The sequence below is a fragment of the Falco peregrinus genome, chromosome 1, assembly GCF_023634155.1.
Source record: "Falco peregrinus isolate bFalPer1 chromosome 1, bFalPer1.pri, whole genome shotgun sequence".
Taxonomy (NCBI): domain Eukaryota; kingdom Metazoa; phylum Chordata; class Aves; order Falconiformes; family Falconidae; genus Falco; species Falco peregrinus.
In genome coordinates this window covers 97,742,149-97,768,823 of record NC_073721.1, presented here as the reverse complement: position 1 = coordinate 97,768,823, position 26,675 = coordinate 97,742,149, and the positions used below count along the sequence as shown (strand labels likewise).

The following is a 26,675-nucleotide window of genomic DNA, read 5'->3' as shown; positions in this document are numbered from 1 at the left end:
CAATAGCTGCTGCTGATACAGGAAGCATTTAAAGACCGTAGCCCAAAGGACAACAACTCAAAGACGTTGTTAATTTTCAGACTACTACTGCAAGACGGTAAGAGGGGCGCTCACCCACACCTCAGCTGGAGAGCAGAAACAGGATTTACAGCCTGCACCGAAACCCCGGCCAGCGTTATCCTACTGTTGCTCCGCCGAGACGGGCGATTAAAAATGAAATCGCCAGAGCAGCCAGCAAGGCCGGGGAAGGGAGCAGCCGTTCCCCGCTCCGGAGTTAGCCTACCTTCATCTTTGAAGGTTATTTGAGGGATTCCAGCTCCAAGGCTTCTCCTCCCCACCAGCACACGGGAAAACGCTGCAAAACAAGGGGGGGGGGGGGGGGGGGGGGGCGGCTGAAAGCTCACCCGCGCGTCTCCCCGTGAGGGGGCGGCCGGGCCGTGAGGGGAGCCCAGCGCGGGCGGGCGGGAGCCGCCGCCCGTGCCAGCCCCGCCGGGCCGCGGAGGGAGCGGGGCCGCGGCCGCCGCTTCCCGCCCGGCGGCCCCTCGGTGTGTCACGTCGCCATTGCTCCCGCTCCCCGCCCCAGGGCGGAGGGGCCGGGGCGCGCGTTCGGCCCGGCAGGGAAACCCGCCGCCCCACTCGGGCAGCTCCCCGCCGGGGAAGGGGGGGCGCGGCGGGAGCCGCCGCCGCCACCGCCTTCCCCGCCCCTCCCCGGCCCTCGCAACTTTCTGCGGCCCGCGAAGGGACGTGCCGCCGAGCCCCTCCTCCCCGTCCTCCTCATCCGCCGGCCAGGCGGACTTCTCGCTCCCGACCTCGGGACGCCTTCCGCGGCCGGCCGGCCGGCCGGGCAGCCGCCGGGACGCGGCGGGGGTGTGTGTGGGGGGAGGCGCAGCGGGGGTGGGCCGGCGCCGCGCGGCAGAGGGGGCTGAGGGTGGAGGGGGGCTGAGGGTGGAGGGCGGCGCGGGCGGGCGCTCTCCGCCGCCAAGCGTCGGGGCAGCCCCAGGGACGGCGGCGGGGGGAGCGGCCGGGGCGCTCGGAGGGAGCGCGAGGCGGAGTTCGGCGGGGAAGGGAGTCCCCGTCCCCGCCGTGAGGTGAGCGGCGGGCGTCCCCGCTCCTTCGCGGGGCGGATGGGCGCGCTGCTGCGGGGGTGGGGGGGGGAAGGGGGAGCTCCCGGTGCCGCTCCGCGCCCCCCTCCCCCGGGACGGCAGCGGAGTTGCAGCTGCCGAGGCTCCCGCCGCCCTCGCTGCCTCCTACCTGGAAACTCGGAGCGAAGTGGGCAGCCCCGCGCTGCCCGGCCCAGCTCCGCCGCGCTCCCAGCGCCGCGGCCCCCTCCGAGACGACGACAGCCCCGCGAGCGGCGGCTGCTGAGCGCGGCCCCGCTCCACCCCCTCCAGCCCGGACTCGCACCGAATCACCAGCGACGAGCCCAATAACAAGCTGTTGAGCAGAATCTGTCCTGCTTGAACTCCCATTGGCCCCCTCGTGACGCCCCGGGGGCACTGCCCCGCTCGGATTGGGCGCCGCGGACAGCACCTCCATTGGTCACCGGGCGGCTAGCGGAAGACATTGGCCAGCCGTCGACGCAGGTAGCGCCACGGAGACTTTTTATTGGTGCTTATACGGAGTGCCAGGTGATTGGTGAAGGTTGAAGTGAAGTCAGTGCCCCCCCGCAGCTGATTGGTAGGAGCTGGATCCGGATGTAGCTGTGGACGCAGTGACTGGTCACGGCCGGGGGCCAGGAGGAACGACCGCGCGCTGTGATTGGTGCTGGCGGTCTCTTGGAAACGCGGCGGGGCGGGGACGAGAGGAAGGGAGGGGGCGGGGGGGGGCGGAGACGGCGTCCTGCAGCGGCGGCGGCCCGGGGCGTACAGCGCGCATGCGCCGCGGTCAGCCTGCCAGCGCCATTTTGTGTGCGGCTCTTTCCCATTTTAGGCCGCAGGAGGAAGGGAGCGGGAGTGGTCGGTGTCGCTCCCGTGGCGGGAGGTGAGGGAGCTGCGCCGCAGAGTGACGGGCTCGCCAGGAAGCAGCCTCCCGCGCTTTGAAGGGGCCGCACCTCGTTTCTTCTTTGCGGCCTACCCCCGCGTCGGATGGCGGTGGTGGCCGCGGCGCCCCCTCTCCCGCTCGGCGGCGATGGCGCAGGAGCGGGCCCGGCCGGACCCGGAAGTGAAGCGGCGGCGCCTCTGGTGGCGGCGCGCGGTGGAGCTGCCCGCCGGGAGAGCGCGGCGGAGCCGAGCGGCGCGGCCCGGTGCGGCGCGGCCCCTCCCGCGGCCGTTCTGCTGCTGCTCTCCCCGCGGAGCCCGCTGGAGTCGAGGGGCGGCGCTGAGGCGGCCCGCCCGCCGCGGTCGGTGCCGAACGCCCCAGCAGAGACGCCGCTGGGGCTGCAGGTAGGGGCTGCAGGCGCCGCCCGTGCCGCTTTCCCCTTACGCCGGTTCCTCAGCCGGTGCGGGCGGGACCCGGGTCGCTGCGCATCCCTCGGAGGAAGGCGTTGCTTCGCCGCCATTAATCATCCCCTGCTGCCCGTGACGCATTTGGGGTAAAGCCCGGGGGAAGGGGGGGGGGGCGGGGGGGAAGATGTGACCGTCTCTTGTTGCCCGGTCGCTTCTGCACATGTTCCTGACGGTTGTGATGGCTGCCTGGCCTCCTGCCAGGTGGCTGAGGTCACCCCTTCGCAGGAAGGTGCAGCAAGGACGGGGGAAGACTGGTGTTGACGGGGCTGAGTGCTTGGGGGGTGGGAAGGAATTGTAGTCTTGTTTGGCCCTGCCATACTTGCGATGGATGCTCTCTGAAGGTGCAGCCTTACCAGGCAGGGTGCTTGCACCCGTCAGTGGTCTTCTAAGAGTATTTGCTCTTAGGGGCTAGTTTTGGCACTACTAAATAGGAGTTACTAACTGGATCCTGTGAAAATGTATTTTTAATGTTAGTTGCACATTCTGGCAAGTAAAATTTGCTTCATGGGTGACTGTAACACAGAACCTTATTTTTTTCACAAAGTATAATGACCATCTGTTTGATGTTGCTCACCCTTAGCTACAAGCCTTACCTCAGGCTTATGTAAACCTACAGTGGAGAAACCTGTCAATATAGTTAGGAGATCCATTGTGCTAACTTGACAGAAATGCATTGTTAGTTGAGGTGTAGTTTCCATGCAAGTTCTGGTTTGAAGGTGATTTTTGGTTTTCTATTTTTTTATGACATCTGGAGCTTTGGAAAGCAGCGAGCAAAGGGATGGTTCTCTAGGGAGTTTAATGAGCAATGGTGTACAGTTAAGCTCTGAAAGTTCAGTAAGGCATAATGCACATGAGGCATGTTTGGATGGACTGCGAAGTCGAACATGGGGGAAGGGTGGCTCTAGAGCTCTGGTGTTTCAGTTTGGGTTGTAAATATAAAGATAGCTGGGGATGTATAGAAAAATGTGTAAATGTTTGAGGCATTAGTGCTGAGGGAACTTTGATTCTCTGCTGCAGTTCCACTTTATGCAGTGGATAAACTGAAGATAAAATTATTATTTAGAAAATATTAAATCTAACCCAAATGTTAACAAAACTTCAAGAATTCACTTTGGATGTGAACTTCTGATCTCTCTGTGGAATGTATTGGCCAAACCATGACTTAGATTGTGAGCTTTTTTTGAGGCATGATTTGTATCTTTATACTAAGTATAGTACCATTCAATAAATAACAGTTTGTGACAAAAGTAATTGGTCTTGTTTCTGATTTCTAGCAGAAAAACCCTGTCCACCTGGATGCATCTGTTACAACTGGCATGCTTAGAAAGTTCACAGTGCATCGCCCATCTAGCTATTGTGAGCAGAAGGACTCTCTTTCTGTATAGCCAGTCAGCAGGAGAGGTGACTTGTTCTTTTATGGTATTTAAAGCACCTAAGAATGCCTAGCTGGGCAACTCAACAAAGAGTATAAACATTCTCACAAAACTTAGGGATGATGTGTAGTATAATGGAATGAAAAAGCTGTGCTTCTGGCAAGCCAGGGAAAGGATCTAATTTTCATTGGGATATGAACTTCAGGATTCAATTACACCATGATACTGAAATATTACATCCTAAATGTATGTCAGTGTTAACAAGCCCTGAGATTTCAGGACAGCTTGACTGTACTAGAATCCTGCAGCTGTGCCCCGTCCTGTTCCGAGCCACTCAAATTTAACAAAGTTAAAGCTTTAGAAGCTGTAGAATGACACAATCATAGTAAGTCCTTTCAGGATCTAATCTCCCTGTAAATAGACGTGATATAAGGTAGAAATGTTTTTAACTTTATTGTTCAAAGCAGCAGTATTTATATTATGTGTACTTTGTTAGTACCAAAGGTCTTACAGATGCAATGCAGCAGATTCACCTGGGGATATGCATTTTGGTCTTGGCTTGTGCAAATTAGCACAAGGTTTCTTAATTTAAAAACAGTTAACTTTAAAAAAGCATTAAGGCACTCTCAAGTGTAACGCTGGCCTTTGGTTATATTTAATTCTGGAGCTTAGGTGATGGTTGTAAGTAAATTAGAACAAATTATGACCTTTAAAATGTCTTTGGTGTATTGGTTCAGAATTTATAAAAATTTTGCCCAAAGTCTTCCATATATGTGGGACTCAATAGGAAAAGGGAAGTATAGGAATGTCTGTATTCTTCCTAAGAATAAGCAGCAGCCAAATAAAACTGTTGAATGTGTCATGTGGCTTCCTTGAGAAGAGAGACAAAAAACCAAGATTTCTGGGATAAGACATTTTAATTCTGTTCAGTAGTGACATACTGCTCTGGACATACTGCATTTACATGCAGATAAAAGAACTCTGAACACAGCTAAAATTCTCCAGAAATATTAAAAATACTGATTCTTGTTCTAACACTTGAGCTTCTTAGTTTGTAATGAAATACTATGCTACTCTGTGCTAGACTTTGCAGACATTCAGGAGACTTTTAGCTGCTTTTTATTTTTGTCTCGAGTGTTTAGTTCTCCTTTTTTTCAAATGTTCTTCCCCTTGGTGTTTCTACTCTGTAAGTAAACAGGCAGCATTTTTCCAGTGGTGGTTTAGTAAGCATCTGCGTTGCAGTTCAGAAGCTTTGACTGTGTGGAATTCCTATATTTCTGTACAAATGAAGGTCAGATGTATGCTTCCTACGAAGTTTTATCGAAGTGATTGCAAACTGCATGGACAAGAGTATGGTAAGAAGCTGTGGAGTACTTTGTGTGCAGGTATAAAGGGGAAAAAAATCCCAATGAATATGAAGTTGACAAAAGTTCAGTCAGTAATAGCTGGATTATAAAAATGAAAGGTCAGACCTTCTTTCATGGAGAAAATTGTGCTTCACTGCTAACAATCAGCAATAAGTTCCTTCATATTTGTTATCATGTGTGTGTGAGAGAAAACAAAAAAACTGAACAAAAGCCCTGTAATGCTAAATACTTCCCTAGTTTCCCTAGCTCTGGCACATTCATGTTCAGAGAAGTGGATATTTAGTTACTCAGACATAACTTTGCTTGCTGTTTTTCATCATTTCCTTGTGGGCATTGCTGCTGGAGAAGACACAAAGTTTAGCAACCCTTAGGAAGCCTGAATTGGTGCATTATATCCACTGAAGTTCAGTAGTGGTTTCTTGACTCTGGTAGGGGAATGTTTTTCAGCAGTGCAGTAATCATGACAATATTTATGACATGGAGTGCTCTGTCATAAATGTGTGAGAAAAATCTCAGAATTGGGTTTCCTGTCAGTTCTGCAGCTGACAATAGCATTCACTTTGTAGTTGCTTTTTCCAATAACTAAAATGATGTTACATGTTCAGCTTGTCAGAGCAGCTCTTGTTAGCAGCTTCAGAGATCTCCAGGGAGAAGCAGTCCTGGTTTTACTGAATAAACCATGTCCAGACTTTGTTGTGCTTTGCGACTGCAGATCTCCACTACAATCCCATGTGTTACAAAGTGTGTGCAGGAATCAGTGATGCATTAGCTGATGGGTGTTATTAGCAGCTTAGCACCAAGAGAAGAGGTTTTAGTTCTCCACTGATGTAACTGCTGTTTTCACCCTGGCCTGTTAGCTGTGTGTGGGTGTTTTGGCATGTATCATGCAATCTTCTAATTCCAGACATAAAATGTTCGTTTGTTGTTTTTTTTTTTTTTTTTAAGACCAATTTGGTAATCTTATGTTTGGCCAGCATAAGAACTGTGTTGCGAGAGACTATTTTTATTCTTTCTGGAATGCACTTTTCTATTATGATAGCTAATGTTTTTGTATCAAATGTTAATGTTACCTAATTTAGCAACTGTGGAAGAAGGGTGCCTGTTGCCAGCATTTACTTGAGATTGGATTCTAAAGCCAGTTTTTGCATGTTTGTCATGTGCTGTTAAATTGTTTGAATATAGGTGTCTAACTTCTTTTGCCTAGTAAAGGGGTGCAAGATACGGAATTTAATTACAAATCCACTTAATTTCTTGTATTATTTCTATGGACTACCACTTCACATTGGTGACAATAAGGAGGCTATTACAATTACACTGCGGAAGCTGTGCAGTGTCGCAGAAAATAGTGCAAGCTGAAGATTTGTACGGCAGCTTTAATTTGGAGGTGGCAAAGGACTCTGGTTGTTCTCATCTGCAATCAAGTGATCGGTCTGTCTTTCAAAACTGGGAAGGAGGTGCTTGAAGTCAAATGAGAATTTAGTTACTGTTCTAGGTATTAGTAACGTTACTTCATGCGACTGCTGAAGGAGAGCATCCTTACATGTTTTTCAAAGTAACAGCTTGTCTCTGAATGCCAGCAGTAAAGGGGAAGGATTAGATCTATGTGTCATGAATAATCAAACCTTCTGTTTCAGGCTTTACATGTAACTTTTGACAGGCACAAGACTAGTACTAGACATGTCCCCTGTGCATGTATGCATACTGGCTATGTTAGTCCATCAGCCATTCCAGTATTGTAAACGTTTAATTCTTAAAACTATCTGTACTTTTTAACTGGCTTCAAAATTTATCCCTACAGCATGCAGCTTTTTCCCTGACTTCTGAGCTGTAGACATTATTACTGATGTAAACATTTTATCTGTGGCAGTTCGGATCTTTCAAGGTGAGAAGATACGATTTTTCTACAGGATTCGGGGAGTGTTTTCTGTGTAAATATAGTCAGTCGCCCATCTAGAGCAAATAGGGTTTTAGTGTTCCTGAAATAAACTTAAGCTGAAAACATTTAAGCTTCCATCTGCATCCCTAAATAGTTTGTATTCTTCCCAACAGAGTCAAATCTTGTTTGTAAATACTACTGCTTGAGTAACCTCCCATCTAAATCAAACCTACAGGGTAAAGCCTGAATGCAAAACCTGTGGGTTTGGGAGTGGCAATTACGTATTTCATTGCCATGAAAACTTAACAGGAGAAAAAGTCTTTAAAGTTTTAACATTTAAATGGGGTTGCATGTTGTATTTGAAGAATCTTACTGCAGTCTTCTGAATAAGTTAAGCTTCTGAAATAGAAGATATGCCTCCTTAAATATTTAACTTCTGGTATCTACTTTAGAGTAACGGCATGGTCACTTCTTCAGCCTGTTGTGATAACAGACTGGGAGTAAATATATAATGAATAGGCTGCTAATGTTATCCTTATCCAAGACATTGATCGCTGCTGATATTGCAGAGCTGAAATAAGCTGTTTCTACTTTGGCAAGGAGAACTAACTGTGGTTGGATTAATTTCTCAATACCTGTGTTAGTAGATTCAGGGTTTTCTTGTTTTTCGCAAGTCTTTTTGAGTGATCCGTGATGGCAAATCTGAAATATCTTTCTTCCTCCTTCATGCTGCCTGTTGCTAGCTTGGAAGGCACCTTCCTCCCCAGTAAGACTTCTTGCTGCAAACATAGCCATGTTAAAAAGTACAAGAAGAAAATAAAGCCTTTAAGAGCAATATTCTCGTATACAGTCTTTTTCAAGACACTGGTAGTGGCTTGCTCAGTTTCGATTTTTACTAGAATACATCTTTCCATACTTGTAGAGATAAATAGGGTTCTAATAGTGATGGTGAGTCCTTGAACACTGTCCACCTGCCAGCACTGGTGTCACTCATGCTTGTCAGCACTGATAAGCTGTTGGTTAAAGTAACAGGTTGTTACAGATGCAGGCTGTAGAGCAACATGGCCCAACTGAATCAGGACTACAGATGTAGTCTTCCCTTGTAACTAGTCTCCAGAAAGCAACACGCATGCCACCAATAGTACGTATGCAGCAGAGTGCTTCATCTGCAAGGCATGGGTGCTTAGTAAAAGCAAGCTAGTTAAGGCAGTGGTTATGTGGCCTTCTAGGGCTTTTGCTTGTCCAAATTACTTTCATCACTTAGAGTTAACTTTTCAACCTCAGCTAATGAGACTGCAGCTGGTCAGTATTGATTCTTTTAAAAAAATATTTATGCCATCAGCCTTTTAAATTTTTTAGCTATAAGCAGCTGCTGTTAATGAGATTCTACAGTTTGGCCAGTGATTCAATTTTAATTTTTTTCCTACTTAACCGCCTTTTTTTATATTGTTTGGAGGATATTGTTAGGGGTGGCAATGAAGTTAGCTGACAATCAACGCTGTGTAATGCACACTTAACCTGTGAATTAATTGCAAGACTGTACTGCTGACTCATTTGTACCTTCAGGGATATGCTTTCCCCTGCAGTGCTTCTGTGCAGTCTGTCACCCCATTAGTTACACCATACAGCTGTCAACAGAATCACTGAAATGAGCCGTGTTATATGACATCCAGAACTCTGAAAGAACAAAATACATGTCCTTTTGGAGAGTTTAATTATTCTGGATCAATGAAAGATCTTTCATTAGTGTTGGAGTGATCTCCTCCTTGCGAGCAGCACAGTGTGACAAACTGGTATGAGCAGAAAAACAAGTATTTGGCTGTGGGAAGCAGTTGCTTGTTAACCTATTTCCTGTAAGTTGATTTACGCTACATTTTGATTCTGCCTCCTAAAACAGGATTTCATATTTATTTCCATTCCTGAGGTATATAGAAGAGCGTTGGGGGGGAAAAAAAGAGCCTCTCAAATGGTGTGCTTTGTAGACTGTGAAAATACCTAGAATTAAGAACTTGAAATTGAGCTTTAGGTAAGCACTGTGTTAAAATCATTTGGCACTTCCTTTGCTGCTCTTGACACCTGTTAATGTAGTCTAATGTAATAGGTCTCCATCCTTCCCCCCATAAAAATGAAATTAGCAGATTTCCTGCTTTTCTAACAGCTCTGCAAACAAAATAAGCTTCACTTCCAAAAACTTAGGCACCATTTGGGTGGGTTTTGGGACTGTGTGCATTTGGAATGTATCTTCTGGGTGAATTTATTGTAATTGAACCTACTATTAATCTCCTGAAACTGGAATCTTAATGAATGTATTTTGGATATGCAGGCAATACGTATACCAAATGACACCTAACTTTAGGGCGGACTTAAGGGGATATCAGCTTTTGTGTATCTGATTATATATGCATTTTGACTCTAAACTATGTGGTGATGCTGCTGCCTGCTTTATTCTAGTTGTCCATTTTTGATTGGCATAGCAATTTGTAAGAACAGTGTTTTTAGAAACCTGTTCTCAAGTCCTTTAATAGCAGTGTACTGAAAGTGAAAAAGCACTGCATGGCGGTTGCTGAGTCTATCTGGAAATAGGGGACTTGGTTTGAACTTGGTTCTAATTCCCATGTTCTCAAATACTGTTTGTCCAGTAAATACATTCTAGGAAGGGTACGCTTTTACCTCTTCTACCACCTATTTTCTGCAAATCTGTATGATTAGATGTAATAGGTAGCGAGATCTTCTATGATGGAAGGTTACAAGCAGTTGGTGTCTCAAAATAGCTCTAAATTCTTAAGTAACTTCCTTGCTGCATGTAACTTGAAAAACTGGTGGGTGGAGGAAAAGTGAGTCCTTGTCCTATAGGCATACGCAACTGAAGAAAGAAAATGAGGGGGAGAGAACAGTCTCTGTACCGTATTTTTGGTGCTATTATAGTCTGAAAATCGTCATGACAACCAATATAATTTTTCTCCTCAATCCTGAAACTATGCACTTTATTTTAAGGTCATGATTATCTTCCAGTTGGTAAATGCTTAAGATGCATTGTTGAATTCACTATTCTGCGTTCCCTTCTATGGTTACAGTTTTATCTTAAGGAAGAGACTTGCAAAACAGCCTATGTAGTTATTCCAAACCTCCTTTCTTAAGGATGACTTGGACTATGTAGCCAGATAGCATCCCAAGCAGTACTGCATCTGTATAGACAGTCATTCATTCAGCATGTGGGGCTTTTAAACCTCAGGCCACCAAGCCATTTTTGGTGATGAGAAGGAAGTAACAAATGACCTGATGCTTAGCATACTTCAGATCTGCATAAGACAAATAGTTTGAAACATTTCCTTTCTGAGAGAAGGCAGCAAATGCAGACTAGCAGTATTTCTTTTGGAGATACCCTTATGGATATCTGTCACACAGGAAATTTTACATATGGGTTACTTCTATGAGCTGCTGTTCTTGAGCTTCTAACAGCTCAATCTTACCATAATCTCATTAGCAGTTGTAATGAAGGTATTATCCAAACCAGTAATTTTTATGGCCATGTAAAGGTAGTACAAACAATGGAAATTGATTATCCTCATGCAATAGCCTAAACTTGATTTTTGAACTAAGTCCAGTTGTATATTCTAAAATCTGTCCTGGTACAGCCATGAGGGTGTATGTAAGTAAACTAAATACTGAGCCTTTTTGTCACCTGCAGTTCACCATAGTCCACTTCTTTGTTCAAGAGAATTAGGTTTCTGTATGTGGACTTGCTGGCTATTTGTAACGGGGAATGTGACATACCCAGTCTTATTTAATATCGCAGTAGTGATCAGGTGCTGAGTAACAGTCAGTGGATGTATAGGACTTAAAGGGAAAGGAAGCATCTTACTGTACAGCCTACTCTTGTGTCATTGTTGGATCCATCCTTCTAAAATACTCCTTGGTGGAGGGATGACTTTAAGAGATCAGTTGGTCTACAGAGTCTTTACTTTCTAGTGTTCTGTTAAAGCCTGTGCTTTGGGTCTTAAGCAACAGAATATACCATTAAAACTCTTAAGCTAAAAGTGTTTCAGAATGGCAAGAACTACAGTTATGCATTCCAAGTGGGTATTTGACTTTCTACTCTATTATGTATTCCCATAAATGGGCAGAGTCTGGACTAAGTAGGTTACTTACAGAGCCCAAAGCAAGAAGTGCTACTTTGGTATGGGCTAATTATGCTTTTCTAATATCTTTAGAACTGAAACTTCCTAGTGCTTTGGGCAGAAATTATCAAAATGAGGCTGTTAAGAATCGCCTCTTGCTCAAATCTCCAGTTCAGAAAATTTTACCCTGCCCACTTGTTAGCTCTGCAATACACTTTCACACTGTACTGATACAATGAAGTTATAATTGACCATTTTCAAGCCAATTATAAAAGCTAATTTTAATTTTAGGGAAGGGGATCCAAGCCCTGCTTCTGTAGGAAAGCATGCTGCCTCTGTTGCTGAAGGCTGGTTCTGGGAGCCTGCAGAGGTCAGTCAGACTGCTGCTGTGAGGTCTATCACATTAGGCTTGCATGTGTTGCAAGCAGCTCTGAATAGTCAGCCAGCTGGACTGCCTTAGTCTCTTGGCATATGAATCTTGCTGCTCACAAAGTGAGCTTACTCAAAAGTAGTAAGATTTAAGTAGGTGTGTATGATATCCTTTGCCTCAAGGAATAGCTCTTCCAGAGCTTCTGCCTCACAAACTGAGCAGACATACCTTCTCCAGACATGTTCCAGAGCTAAAGCTACAGGAAATGTGACTGGTAGAAGCTTTCAAATCTTTGTTTTAGCTACCTGATCAGTTTTCTCTGGGCTTAAATCAAACTCTTCCCCCTAGATATTGTTGAAGCCTGGAGGGTAAGGGAGTATCTACAGTACAGCTAGATGCTTTTCTTTCCCTAGTCCTTTACTTAAAACAGCCTCTGCTACAAGTAAGTTTGGTTGGGGTTTTTTGTTGTTGAGATTTAATACTATTTTATTTTGTTCTGTAACGTGTAGTTCTCACTTAAATAATCTCGGGTCTAGCTTGATCCCTTCTGGAGCTTAGCTTTCACCAAGGGATTTGCCCCACAAAGCTGTATGTATATAGAAAAAAAACCCCACTCATGGTCTTCAACATTTAATTGGGGTTTAATGATACCATGCTGTCCCACTGCATTTTTAAGTCTGTGTGGTCTATGTTGCCATGAATAGCCACTTCCTTCTTTTTGGAAGACTTCTTTCCCTGCTCAACTTCCACTGTTTGACACAGCAACAAATCAAATAATAATTCTTGGTAGCAAGATTCATTAAAGTTGGAATTTAGCCTATCAGCTGTGGACTAAATTAGTGAAACATTATGATGGCTACTGCACAACTGCATAATTAAGCATTAAGTAACCAGCTTCAAATTAGTAAGTGGTTAAATGCAATGTAGTTGTTTCATTAGTTACCCCAGTTTGAACTGCAGCTAGGTTAAGGGTATAAAACCAGCTGTAATGAAGAGTTTGCAGTAGTATTTTTGCTGTCCTTCTGGACTAGAGCTCTATTCTAATGTTCCCTGGGCCTTATTGTTAAGAGGTAGCAACACTTAATTCCAGATCAAGCAGAAGCCTACTAGCTTTCTGTTTCTAAAGTTAAGCTATTTCAGTATTGAAATTTTGCTGCTTTATTCCTCCTTGACCCCCCCTTCCTAAATAAATGCAATTTTTTTCCCCTGCCTTCTAATGCTCACTTTTTTTCCTCTTTCCCCATCTACAGTCACTGGAACTGGAAGTAATAGGGTTTTTTCTTAACCATCTATAAAGATCCATTCTCATAAACACATCGAGCCTATAGTCTGATAACTTAGTGATTTAATTTGGAAAAGAACCTGACAGCAATAATCACCTTGTTATTGTTTTAACTAAATGTTGTTGTGACAGGCAAGACTGCTGTGCAGTACTTTGTATGTATTATCCAGACTCTTAAATTGTTTTGCATTGGACTTCCCATGTACCTTTCCAAAACAAGCAAAAAAAAAAAATAAAGAGCATGCTTCCTCAAAGGAGCTTTTTAGATGGCCTTGTTCTCTCATGAATAGCTATTTAGAAATACTGACTCAACAAATATGTGGCTTTGTTCCTACCTCTATCTCTGCACATACTTTAGAACATCTTCCTTCTACTTTATCTTGTAAACATACACAACAGATCTTGCTCTTCTCACTTAACCTTGAAACCTGAACTTGTGTAACTGTTGTTACACTTACTGGGTGGCTGTCACTGAAAGGACTAGATGGATGCGTGTTAGCCACACATGAGGATGGCTTTTGATTTCCATTTAGCAGTTTGTCAGCAACATTTTAGGTATAGAATAAAGACAAAGTGAAGAGAATAAAGTAGTCTGTCTGCTGTCATATACAGTGAGTGGAAGATCAACCCGCAGCTAAAGCTTTAGAGTGGTCATTAGTTTCCTGACTGGCACTTGCTAATGAACCAAACAGCTGAATCAGCAGTGAGCTGCAGTAGTAAATTCAGTTTGGAGAAATGCAACACAGAACTAAAGGCTGACTCAGTGCAACAGCTACACTATTGCTTCAGAAGGAAATAGTGAAGGACTATTTATCTGTCATGGTCATGATTAATGTTAGCTCAAGCAGACCTGATCAAGGAGTTCCAGCAGCCTTTGAAAACTCTGCTCAGCTGGAGAGGCAAAAGTTCAGGTAGCCTGACTCCAGCTAAGGCTTAAGCCTGGAGACAGTCACCAAATATGAAGGCAGACCTATCTCTCTCTGACTTCCTCTTGTCACAAAAATGAAGTATAGCCTTTAACCCATTAGAAAGGAGACTACAGAATGCCAGGTATTTTTTTCAAATGGAAAAAAACCCTGTATAAAAATAAACCTGTAAGGGAAAGCTTTTGTTTTAAGGGCTGGTGATCATTAGGGTGTAGTGCTAAAGCTGAGGAGTTTGATTCATTAGAAAAGTACACATTGTAGATTAAGATGACCATTAGAATTTTAACTGCATATGAAACAAGACTTCAGTTTTAACTGAGTTTCAAGGTGGTGAACAGAACAGTGTGTTACCTTGTCTTTCAACACACTGAAGTGACTAGAATAGACAGTCTTTTTTTCCTAGGAAGTAAAGAAAAAAAAGCAGGAAAGCTTTTTTTCAATTGGTGGAAAGAGCAACAATTGATAAAGCTGATTCAGAAGTGATTTAAGCTACAGCTGAATGAAACTGTTTACAAACAGTTTAGCTCTTCAAGCATTAATTCCAGTTACACTGCTTAATAGATCTCCCAGCTTTAGAACTCAACATAAGCAATATTTAAAATTGAGTTAGTTTTTAATTTCTCCTACTCTTCAAATAAGTCTAGACTTGATACTTCAGATAACAAGTAGAAGCTCAGGAAAAGGACTTCTTATATCGGCTGTGCACATCACTTTACCCTGTAACCAGCTGTTTTACAGTTAGGTATGTTCTCATGTCTTCTGCCAAAAGCAATCACAGACTGTGACTGAGTGAACTACAAATCATGATACTGGTTAATCAAGGAATAACCAAGTACTAGTTTTTAATATTAAACTATGCAACATAAACAAGAGACTTGTCAAATTTCTAAGCCAATTGTTTTTCTGTGCCTAGTGCGGCTCAGAGTGCTGTAGGCAGAGGAAGCAACACCAGCCTGGTAACAACTTCATGTCTGTTCTGATACAGAGTGCAGCTGCTTCTTGATGATGCTGGCCTATACTCTTTTGAAATAAAAGCTAACAGACAGTAAAATGGGAGATTTATTAGTGCAAGTTGGTTGCTCTGTTTTTTCCAACAAGTATAATAACATCCCATGCTTAATACATTACAAACAAACCTGTTGTAAGTTAAGAAAAGTTGAACTTGTCTGGAAGTAACAATGTGCTACATATTGTCATCATCTGATTCATCTTCCTCTTTCAAAGATTCCTGTTTTAAAGAAAAGTTTAATTAAAAAGTTGTTTTATAATTCAGCCTATAATAAGCAAAGTGAGTTTTGTTGTAGCTTCACAATCCTCTCTCTGTCCAAAGCCTTGTATTCAAAGCTAGTTCATATCTTTAGGAGGTAGTACTGAGCACCATCATTAATTTTACAACAAAAGCAAAGCTGTTAAATTCCAAAAGTCTAACTTTCTCCAGCTGATTATCTTTACTAGGCAAATGACTTACTGTCTCCTATTCACTACACCACTGCTGAAGAGTTAGTAAGTTTACTTTTGAAGGGGAAACACGCCACCTGTGCAAGCCTGCTGAATTACAAAGTAAGAACTACCCTTGGATTACACTGTAAACTTCACTATTCTCTCTTCAGAATAACCTCAGCTAACACTGAAGTAATGTGTTGTAATTATACATTTTTCAGTCATCACAACAGTAGAGGCCTAACCTTCAGTTAGTTCCTCTACTCTAGACTTGTCAAGTGAAGCACTGAGATGACACCGAAGTCAGATCTTACCTTGGCATATTTTTCTGCTTCTTCCCTGATGTCTTTGGGAACAATTTCATGTTTTCCATTAGTTACTGCCAATAAAAAGAACACATCTTAAGTAGAAGTCACACAAAGACTGTGACATTGAGTGAATTTAAGAAGCAATGTTTTACTTTTAATTAAGAGTTAAAAGATTTTCTGTATATTTATAAGAATTACAGAAATGCATTACTTTCTCCAACCCAGCTGAGTTCCAGCTCAAAAGCTTTATCCTTTACTTCATCGTGAACTATGTAGATTCTGGAAGGAACAGATAAAGTACAGATTAGAACAGATTGATCATTAGGCTAAATATACTTTCTTCTGTTGAAGTATTCTTATGGTTAACAGAGGCTCTCCCCCTTCCCTGCCCATGCACACAAAAGCCACCGGAGACTTTTATAGGTTTAATCACTAGCATAACAATATATTAAATGATTCCAGCTAAGATACAGATTGAGATGTTTGATTTATCCTAATCAGAACAAACATTAAGATTCAAGTACTGAACAGCCAAGGCTATGTCATCACTGCCTGCCTTCTGCTTAGCTATAATACATATAATGCTCACAGCAAACATGATAGTAACCAGAATTTAAGCTACAAGCAGTATTACAGCATGCACAGCACCATCCAGACTAGGAAATCACTCCTTAGTCTGTGGGATAAAAATGTGACACCATAAGAGCAATACTGATTTGACTGCATCATAGTATTCAGTCCTCAGTGGCAGAACATCTAAACAACTGTAACAATGCTGAATTGAGACATACACTCAGAACAACAGTAGAACTTAAAATAACTTCAATAAGTGACTTCACTTATTGAGAAGGCTGTATTCCTTAGTTTGCTTCAGAAAGCATTAACAACTCAAAAGCTGAAAAATACTACCTATTTCTAGCCAACTTAGAAAGCTTGGAGTTTATGAAGGAAGGAAGAATACCTTCAGCACCACAGTTAAGTACTTCCAATTAAATTTTGATAAAAGTATTGTGAATATATAAAGAAGACAGTTAACACTCTTGTCCAGGGAAACATCCCTATATGGTTATGTTGTTCTGACAACCTTCTGTCGCTGTTAGACTGGACTTACTAATCATTGCCTAAGATAATAAGGCTTATATAAGGCCTTTCTTAGGCGTTCAGCTGGTTATAAGCCCTTTCCAACAAAGTGTACTATTATAAGCTTTTGAAGAAGTCATTACTCTGGACTCTGGCTAGTACTTTAGGGTTAACAAAATTATTGAAGTCTTTGCTATCTTGCTAAATGCTACTAAGGAGTTCAAAACAGAACTATATCTAGAGCTGCTATTAAGTTTTGAGCTGAGGCAGAATTAAAGAACACAAGCCTTTTCGTTATTTGAAAACCCATGCCTTATTTGTGGCCTTTTAGAATTGCTTTGAGGTCCTTGCTAGGTTTTAAGAACAGAGATCCCACCAATTATTTCCTCTAGCTGCTGCCATGACAACCTCAGACACAAACTCTGAAATAAACTCACATGCTGCAACACCAATGAGAGAAGCATATTTATCAGTTCTTTATAACCTCCCAAGTAATAACTATAAAATGCTGGAGGTTACAGTTTTGCAGCTGCAGATTATTAAATTTGTGACAAGCACAGAACACATGCATTAAAATGAAGTGGTTAGAGACCTGAAAGGACACTTGTATTTGTTTGAAGTCATACTAATTCACAAAGTCTTTTCCAAATAGTTTACTACTGGCTCACTCATGCTCTACCTAGCGGAAAGTCATCTCTCTTCCTGGTATCTTTTTTTCCCCCTCACTAGTACATGGCTTACTGAATGGTACCTTTTTTACCCTGTAAGTACACTATCCTCACAAAAGTTTGTGGGGTAGTATTAGTGACTACAGGCAATTGTATCACTGACACGTTGTCCTAAATTGCATCAGTGAATAGCAAATCGAGTATTTCCAGTCTTTTCATGTGGTATCAAGCTTTATTGTTTAAATGAGACCAGCTATACCATATAAGCATCTTTAAGCAAGGAGTTACACTTTGCTTTTCTCCTAAGCACTTGAGTCTTTTTGTAGGCAAATTGGAAGGCTGTGTCAAAGACCTCATCTTCATTTCTGGACTGCTGCTTAATGTCTGAAGCATCAGTTCACTGTTCAATCTGTACACATGGTACAGCTCTACAAAGTGTAGAACTCTTACTTCAGAATCAGGACGCCAAGGAGTTTCCCCCCCATCTGTCACCTGGTTTATGTATTTTTAAAACAGTTACTATATTCAGACAGTTTAACCTTTAATCCATTGGTGCTACAAGCTGCACCTATAAAAAGTAGCAGAAGAGACCAAAAGGCTTATTTTTTCACATCCTTTGGCATTTTTCAGTAACAAGTAGCATATCCCATGTCACAAAAGGAGAAAAAATACTAATAGCAGAAGATACTAGAGTCAGCATGAGCACTCATCTAGCAGAAATTAAACCTGTTACACTACAAGGAATAGCTTCAGTCTGAAACTATAGCAAGTTTACCACAGTCAAGTTGGAAAACAGGTTGGAGACTTACATTTTTGCAACCTCTTTAACAACATCACGGCAGGTCATTTCCTTCATCTGCAGACAAAAAATACACAGCTTAAGGGACTGTGCTGTCTTCCACAAGGCCAGAGCATGTGGATGCTCCCATGCCTAATGAACTTACTGTTCAGTGGCGATGAAAGTGAGAAAAAGTTAAGACTAGAAACAAATTTATTCTCTACAACATGTCTTTCAACCTGCTACACGAAAGTCACTCTTGCAGTGAAGAACTTTACCATTGAAAAATTCTATGAAAAAACTGTTACTTGGAAACTTCCCCAGTTTAAAACGCTCATCAGCTGGAAACTTGGGAACTGAACAGATAACCTTAGCATCGTAAAAGCTTGACGTGTTCTTAAATGCTTTATCATCAACTGACATAAAATAACCAGAGGTACGATATACGGGAGGCACTATATTTTCACATAATATTCACATTCTTTCTACACAGTATAGTAATAGTTTTGGTCTTATCAACATTTTATGCAAGTGATTTTGACTTTTAAGCAACGCCCTTAGAGGACAATACTGTTCCAGCGTTAACAACCAGATGTAGCTGTATACATGCCATTTTATATCTTCTCACTGACAATCACAGTCTTTTTGACAGTTTCACAGCTAAAACTAAGTCCTGTGCCAGCTTCCATGACATAATAAATTTATGTTTGGAAGTCAAATGTCTTGCCAGTCAACCCTTCTGGACTATGAAGTAGTAATATATTCTACTGTATTTCATTAATGCAGTTTACCATCTCTTCAATTTTTCAAGTGTTTTCAAAACTGTAGTATCAAAGTTAGTTTTGAGACACTGTTGAAGGAATTAAGTTCACAACTGCCTTTTGTTCACGCTGAGTGCCATGGCACTTTCTGGGGTGAAACACAGCCCCACATAAGCAATGGGCCAGAGAAGGAATGCCTATGCCTGCTTAGACAAAGATGCCATCACAGACCCATCCCAAGAAGTTTCCTAAACAGAGACCCATTGCCCCAGCCCTTATATTCGTGACACTATCTATACTGGCTGCTGTCTACAGATACAACCTGTGTCACACAAACAAATTACTATGTGTATTGATGCATATAAAGTCAGTAGTCAAATAGGAAAACCCAAAACTCTGCTACTATTCACATGTATTTACAAGAGAAAATTGAAGTAAATTAATTTTTTGCCATTATTCTTTTCCCACCCCAGGTACATTAATTCTGCAGACAGTAAGAGTAAACACTGTAACAGTTTATCACAAGAGTTAATTACAGTCATGTCCATATATCAAAAAGTTGTATGTAGCATTGGAGCTGCATGAGAAGCACTGCAGAAGAGACCAAGAGATTCAACGACTCTCCACATGACCACGGGTTTTCCCACAGCTGAAGATACCAGACATTCACATAAGATACAACCAGTGTGATCAATGCAGTGTTTTCTGCTTGCACCTCAGCTACATGAGGGTTTCATGTACTGTGTCCCCTCCCGGATACACTATGTACTCTGCCGTACCTGTAAGGCGGGTTTAAAGTTTTGACTACTTGCTTGCCTCTTACTTTCAACCTGTAGTCATCTCTTCCACGGGAAGAGATGTTAATTGACAGGCTACTGTAGGCAGTACCACCCCACACAAAAGCTTTTGTACTTTTTTTTTTTTCCCATTTCAGTTTTGACAAATTAATCTTGTCAAAATTAACTCTGACCTGGAAACCTGCCCAGGCTATGGCTTAACAAAAAGCACTGGTGTGCAAGACTGGACTTGCTCTACATTGCTGTGACAAGATCATATGCATTACTGAAGAGATCCTGCAAACAAACCATTAAATAAATAAATGCACTTAGGCCATATGGCACACTACTGTTCCCATACACTAAATTTTACAGGCTTTACTGTAAAGTTCAAGCAATACACACTCTTACTAGCTCTACAAAAATCAGTCAATGGAATAGAAGGTTTTGAAAATCCCAGCACTGCATGAAAACGAGGTTTTGGAGGTAGGTTATATGTTATCTGACACACATGGAAACTGAAATTGTGATTTCCTAGATGCCACAATTACAGCATCAAGATCAGATAATCTTATAAGCTTCTTTCTTTTAATTTGGTATTCAAGCATCTGACCAGATTCAAGACTGAATGAATCAAGTCTAGGAACATCCTAATTTTTCAGTTACGATGCTACAGCACCACTAACAGATTATTCTTGAAAAATTAACTACCGTATGAACTCTGAACCTTTCCATGAACAGCTGTGGTGTACTTTTGCAAACAAAACCCATAAGTAAGATACTAGCAGGGTATCAAATAAGAATGACATGAGACAGACCAGGAGCAGAATTCTGTCCTATATTGTCTCCAGTTCCAAGAATGTCAGATATTAAAACACAAGAGGAAGACAAATCTTTTAGGATTCAAACGTAATTCTAAATCAGCTTAAGGCACACTTCAATACCTTTTCGCATGCTCCTTCAGAAGGCTACAAAACAATTTCCTGGTGTGCTCTCTCAAAACCTCCTTCTAACACTTGACGTATTACAGTACTGTGCAAGCAGGTAATGCTGAACAGAAACAGCCCTTTTTGGTGTGCTCTAGAGCTGTACTCTTCCTAGTGTTCACAGCACTGAAGTCCTTTTGATCAGACATGAAAAGAGGTTTTAGAAAAAAAAAAAAAGATACACCACTATGTACCATGCTGCCCTAAGGTTTTCATTCAGAATTAAAAACTTAGTTACACTTTCATATTCACTCAATTATTTTGCTCACTGGCACGCATGGGAGTGTATGTTTATGGTTTGAAACACGCATGCTCCCTACAGCCTACCCATTGCTCATGAGCAAGACTTGAGAAATACTGCTATTACAGAGGCTAAAACATCTCCTAGAACGTACAAAGAAATACTCTGTCTTCTTCTTCTGTATTTTATATATTTTAGGCATTCAAAAAGGTAACATAAGCTAGGAATACTTGTCTTGAAACAGCACAACAAAACCGTAACATCATACCTGAAGTTTTTCTATCTCCGTTTTTGCAGCCTGCCTGGCTTTACCAATGGCACATCCCCAATAACCCTAGAAGAAAAAAACCACAAACCCAAGAATTATGCAAATGTAATTAAATACTAAACTCTCTATGGTTCTTACTGTCACTTAGCATAGGAAACCCCAGCTTTACTCATATAGTGAGAGGCTAATACACAGTAAACCTTGGCATTATTTTCTATTGGGGCACATTCCCAAATTGTTGAATAGAACCCAATTACTTGATTAAGTATTACCACTGTTGATAGAAAAGAGAAGTGCTCAGTAGTTCCTGTACAGAAATGTATCTGCTCAATTCGTTGCAGTAGATAATTTTTTTTATTGGTATTACAGTAAATGGAAGAGCAAACTAGAATTAGAGAAGTTCTACTGGATACAAAAAACAATCCCAAAACAAAACCACGAAACCTACCCACCATGAAAATATATTGAAGTGTAAACACATAAAAATTAAGCACTTTAACAGCTATGGTATTGGATATATTGAAAGAAAAATTAAAAAAAAAATTAATTAAACGGGATGAGCGTGTATCACTGCGTGTAATATGCAGCTGAAGAGGCAGAACTAACAATGATTAACAAAAGTATCTATTTTGATTTGAGTTGCTGTTAGCAGCCAGTGTCAATGTAACAGCCCTCTCTTGTCTAGCAGCAACCCGGGTATCATACAGTACTTGCCACCCTTTCGGGGCAGCGCATTGGCCTTTTCATTGGCTACAGCCAGGTGGAATGAACTCCCAAATTTCTGAGACAAGCTTTAAAACCAGCTTTGCAGAGACTGTACTCCCAAGAAATACACTTTACAAGAATATGCAAATTAACAAAAACCACCTCTGTTTTACACAGTGATTCACCAGAGATCTTCCCAGGCAAAAAGAAAAAAATTAATAGCTCTTTTGGAATAACACACACTATTTTCCTAACTAGGAACTTTTAAAAGGGCAACTTCAGCCAAGATCAAAGTATTTTTGGCACACTCACGTATGAAACTCCTGATGGATCAATCATGTACAGTTGTGCACCATCATCATCATCATAGGACCCCAACATGAAACTGCAAGAAAAAAGTGCAATTAGAAACACTTCCTTCTACCAATGTGCACAGAATTAGAGACTACAGCTCAGGTTTCCTACATTCTTCCTGCAGCAAAACTCCTGCCCTACTACATTCTGTTAAGCAACCCGTCTGAACAGTTTAGTGTTATCATGACAGCCAAGCACCTGCACATTGCCAGAAACATTTTACTTATCTGTAACCAGACATGAGACCTCAGTTTATTAGTCCCTTTGTACTAGAACTGCATAGTAGTTGTAACCTACTCTTCAGGTATCAAGAGCAAGCAGGATGATTACAGAGGACAGTTCTGCTTTCATCACTGTCACAGACTTAACAGCATCAACTCTTCAACTTTAAAATTCAGGGACAAAGCGGCAATCTGTGTAGAAGCTGGGCATACTGTTAGCAAATCTGAGTTCTTCACCTAAGGTATTACACACACAAAAATAAAGGGGAAGAGAATCTGTTTACGAGATGAATTGTAGGTTACTAATTCCAAGTTTAAAAAAAAAAGACCTCAGACAACCTAGGTAGTTCCAAGCAATTGTGAAACAAAAGATACTGACTAATAGTGTATGTTCGAAAGACTTACCTGCAACCAAAAGGTCTGACAGCACTGTACAGCGTGTATGCATGCACATACATAGCCACTCTGTCTGCAAGATGCTACGTGGAAAAAAACACACCAAACATTGGAAACCCTTATTTACAGAAATAAGTAAACTTCAAGTAATAAAATTTAGTTCTCTGCATCAGCACTAAGAAAGCCAAAAAAAATGACTGAACTGCACCAATTTCTTACCTTCAGTGGAATATCGTAGCCATAGTTAGATCTAAAGTTAGAAGCCTCTTCTCTAGCAATGTCTGCCAAAGAACGAGCATCTGCCAACAGACCTGCTACTGCCTGAAATGATAACTGTCATCAGCTAGGCCAAACATATCTTACAATAACTTAATAAAATTAATAGGCAAAAGTCTAATTATGTGACTTCACCAAGATCTTTACTTAATTCTACGTACTACTACAAGTGAATTCAATCAAACCATCCATCTGCTAGCAAGCTCAAAACATGTCAATATGATTATACTAGTACTGAATTATTTTTTTTTCTCTGGGAAAGTCAGTAACCAAAGTTACCTTCATGTTAAATAGTGTCTTATGATTTGCCACAACTGACCCAAACAATACTTGACATAATACATATTCAACAGATGGTTTCGGGCATTTCTGTCACACAGTGACCTCTGCTTGGTGTCATCCTAACATCACCATTATGGATTAGCCAGTAATCAGCCTTTAAAGAATGCAGCCAACTCCCACACTGCTGAGAAGAGAATCTTGTATGCAGCATGTTTTCCCCTTAACACACCTTACCTGTTAACTGCATAGTAAAGTACCACTTTACACTTGCATTTTGTATTTACATTCAAGTTACATTACAATTACATAACTAGAACGCTGAAAAGCATTTAAAAAAATCAGAAACTGCCTCAAAATATGTGTATCTTCCATTTTAAATTTGAGTTTTATTTATATATGTGTCTTCAATCAAGAATAAATTACAGAAAACAGTAAACAGGCATTTCTGATTCTGTACACACAAACATTAATACTGCTTTCTTAATCTTCCTAGTACTGATTCTCTGATTCGTAGACTTGTACTTTTGAGGGGACTACCTTTCAATTTAGGAAAAACTAAACAGCACTTACCATTCCAACATGTCGATCGACATTAAAGAGACGTTTATTGGAACCTTCTTCATAAAGCTTGGACAGAACTAGTTTTTCTACTCCAAAGACCACACCATCTTTGCATCTTATCCCAATTGCTGTACTAAAAGACAAGATAAATTTTAAGTTTCTCACACAGAACTGTAGTGTAAAATACATAACAGAGAATTAACAAAATAAGCAATGACATGATTTCCCTAGAAGTAGATTTGTTACAACTCCACTTTAGCACTGAAGACAAGGGCGTGGGTGGGAAGCGGGGGGAAGGGAACCACTAAAGATCACTGAGCCTACAAACATTTTCTTAAACAAAGGAGGAGGGAGCTACCAAAAGTCCCTACCCAAACAGTTCCAAACAGACTACAATTAGCAGTGGCATTGGCGCTATGGCACACCTGCTGCCCCATCACTGAGCTGAACAACACTAGTATGAAAACCATGAACCGTTTAACCTCTTCTTTTGGTAAATTCACCGTTGTCTAGAAGAAGTAACAACTCTTTCTCTATCCCTCAAAAAGTGCATCATTGGGCACAAACTACCAAACATGGCTTACACAAAATTTTTCACTAATCCTTATCTGGCAGCCTGTGGCTATGATCAGACACTTGGGTGATCCATTCCATGCCTTGCTAATCGATCCATGTCTTGCTACTGCTAAAGCACAGTTGGGACTGGCACTTTCCAGCATTCCTTTGCATATACTTGAGGGAGGACAGATACTCGCAGGGAAGCTCATGTAGCTTTAGCAGATCTTGGGATGTTCTCAAGTTTCTCAAGAAATACATATGAAGCTGTTATAAATTTACAAAGCTCCGAGTGTGTCAGTCTTTCAGTGCCTCAATTCACAGCCACAAAATGGGCTTTTAGATACTGATCCAGCAGCTCTACTATCGTAACAGCGAAGCAGCTTACATATAGTGATAAGACCTAACCTCAGGTTTTGCCCCAAAGCGTAAAGATTTTATTGCCCTTAACACACATGAGGTCGTTCATTGCTTTCCTGTGCATTCCCTACAACGTACCTGTTTCTAGCAAGCAAAAGTAATTTCTAAACAGCAGGAGTGATTATACTGCTTTTATGCCTAATCAGAAGCCTACTAAAATGAACCTGGGGACACTGTTGCTCAGAACTAATTTTAACAACATCATTTTATCTGCAATGCTGATCATGCTTGTCTAGTTCAAGTATACCGCTTTAAAAGAAGCCAGTAAACAGACAGCGATGCAGATATTTGTACCTTACCTACTGTTTTCCACAGCTTTCATAGCATATTCAACTTGAAACACTCTGCCATCTGGAGAAAACGTGGAAGCTGACAGGTCATACTGAAGAAGAAAACACACCAGTCAGGAAAAAGTCATTACATGCCAGTTATTTTCAGAAGTCTCTTTGTTAAAAATGCAAGCCTGTCACCCGCATGCCATCGATGGCAATGAAGTACCAGAAGCAGGCTGCCCCCTAACATACGACGCAGGAAAAACAGCAAGCAAACACTTAACAGCTACCAGAAGTCCTTGCATCACTGCTGGATATACCCACGCTTCAAATCTTGTCAATCCAGGCGTTGCACAGGTCTGAAATCACTGTACGTTATGCAACACCCAAAACCTATGGGAACCTTCTGCGCGCCTTTTAAATTTATTTTATATTTATTAACATGAAAAAAATTTAAATGCTCACTCGTACGGTGCTCGGCAAGCAGGGAGCGAGCCGACCACCGTGCAGAGCCGTGGTCGGGACCAAAGCCCAGAGAGCGCAGGAGCTCCGTGAACTCCTGCTAAAGGACCCTCGGCCGAGCCCAAACACGCAGCCCCGCTTTATTCACGCTAAAGCAGCCCACAGCCGCAGGGGAAGGCGGCTGGAGGCCGCCGCTCTGCAGCTGCTCTCGCAGGCGGCCGGCCCTAGGTGACAGCCGGCCCTAGGGCCCCCAAGGCGGCTCCGCCAGCCCCTCGCCAGTCCGGGAAGCCCTGGGCGAGACCTGTGCCGTGACCCCGAGCACAGAACCAAGCGCCCCCCCGCCCCGCGGCAGCCCCGGCCGAGCCACAGCTGCCTCCCCGCGCCCGGAGCACAGGCTCGCCCTGGGGCCGCTGCAGTGGCGGCAGATCCACCCGGGCCGGCTACACCCCCACGCCGCCCGAACCCGCGGCAGAAGAGACCCGGTCCCCGTCCCAACCCACGACAGGGTAGACCTGGTCCCCGCCCCGGCCGGGCCGCTCTCGCAGCGTCACAGCCACAGCCGGCCCCGCCCGGGGGCCGCCCCGGGATCCCGCCCCAGCCCCCGCCGCCCCCCGGGCCCCTGGCGTCCGCTCCGCGCCCCGCCTTTGGCTTCCCCCGCCTAAAGGGCCTCAGTGACTCAGCACCGGCTACAGCCCGGGCCCCGCGGCGGCGAGGCAGGCGAGCTAACAGGCCGCCCGCGCCCCGCCGGGCCCCACGGCGGCTGCGCTCCCTGACGAGGACAAGCGCAAGCGGCGGCTGCTCGCCCCGGGCCGGTCGCCCCCCGTCTCGCCACCTGCACAAAGCGGACCCCCGCGGCGGCGCTGGGCCGGGCGGGGTGGCCGCGCTGCCGCCAGGGCCCAGCGCTCGGCCCGGCGGCACTCACCCCGGTGCCGATGGAGCTCATGGTAGCGGCGCGCTCAGCCACAGCCCGACGGAGCACCCCGCCTACCACCGCCGCCCCGCCGCCCCCGAGCGGGCAGCCCAACAACACGCGCTGCCATTGGCTCCCACACGGGCCAACCAGCGCTAGCCCAGAGCGCAGAGCAACCCTGGGCGCTGCACGCGCGTGC

The 26,675-nt window shown here is 43.3% G+C and overlaps 4 protein-coding genes across 8 annotated transcripts in view; 1 reads left to right on the top strand and 3 right to left on the bottom strand.

Moving 5' to 3' along the window:
- ARID4A (AT-rich interaction domain 4A) overlaps positions 1–1,443 on the bottom strand; it is a 50,550-nt gene extending 49,107 nt beyond the window's left edge. The window contains exons 1-2 of the mRNA XM_055790246.1: positions 1,252–1,443; positions 284–355 (exon numbers count right to left, since the gene is read on the bottom strand). Coding sequence (XP_055646221.1) covers positions 284–289 — 6 coding nt within the window. The 5' untranslated portion in view covers positions 290–355; positions 1,252–1,443. The remainder of the gene's footprint in view (positions 1–283; positions 356–1,251) is intronic.
- Positions 775–1,536, bottom strand: LOC129785761 (translation initiation factor IF-2-like). Its single transcript, XM_055820124.1, has one exon. The coding sequence runs from the start codon at positions 1,534–1,536 to the stop codon at positions 775–777; it is 762 nt and encodes a 253-aa protein (XP_055676099.1).
- A 301-nt stretch (positions 1,537–1,837) lies between these two features.
- On the top strand, positions 1,838–4,893 carry LOC129784500 (atherin-like). Its single transcript, XM_055804577.1, has 2 exons — positions 1,838–2,530; positions 3,719–4,893. The coding sequence occupies exons 1-2, from the start codon at positions 2,085–2,087 to the stop codon at positions 3,888–3,890; spliced, it is 618 nt and encodes a 205-aa protein (XP_055660552.1). The 5' UTR covers positions 1,838–2,084; the 3' UTR covers positions 3,891–4,893.
- Positions 4,894–6,082: 1,189 nt separating this feature from the next.
- Positions 6,083–26,609, bottom strand: PSMA3 (proteasome 20S subunit alpha 3). Of its 5 annotated transcripts, XR_008747306.1 has the most exons (13): positions 26,489–26,609; positions 25,132–25,214; positions 23,867–23,990; positions 22,958–23,059; positions 22,748–22,821; positions 22,080–22,152; positions 21,063–21,128; positions 18,062–18,108; positions 15,716–15,783; positions 15,511–15,575; positions 14,893–14,984; positions 8,621–8,737; positions 6,083–7,839 (listed from the first exon to the last, which is right to left on the bottom strand). XR_008747306.1 is itself a non-coding variant. In XM_055804567.1 (12 exons), exons 1-11 carry the CDS (start codon positions 26,507–26,509, stop codon positions 14,940–14,942), a joined length of 768 nt encoding a protein of 255 aa, XP_055660542.1. In that variant the 5' UTR covers positions 26,510–26,609; the 3' UTR covers positions 6,083–7,839; positions 14,893–14,939. The 5 variants fall into 5 exon arrangements, 4 of the variants coding, with proteins under 4 accessions (XP_055660542.1, XP_055660531.1, XP_055660530.1 ...); XM_055804567.1 differs by lacking the exon at positions 8,621–8,737; XM_055804556.1 differs by lacking the exons at positions 6,083–7,839; positions 8,621–8,737 and adding an exon at positions 10,732–14,155.
- Between the last annotated feature and the right edge of the window lie 66 nt (positions 26,610–26,675).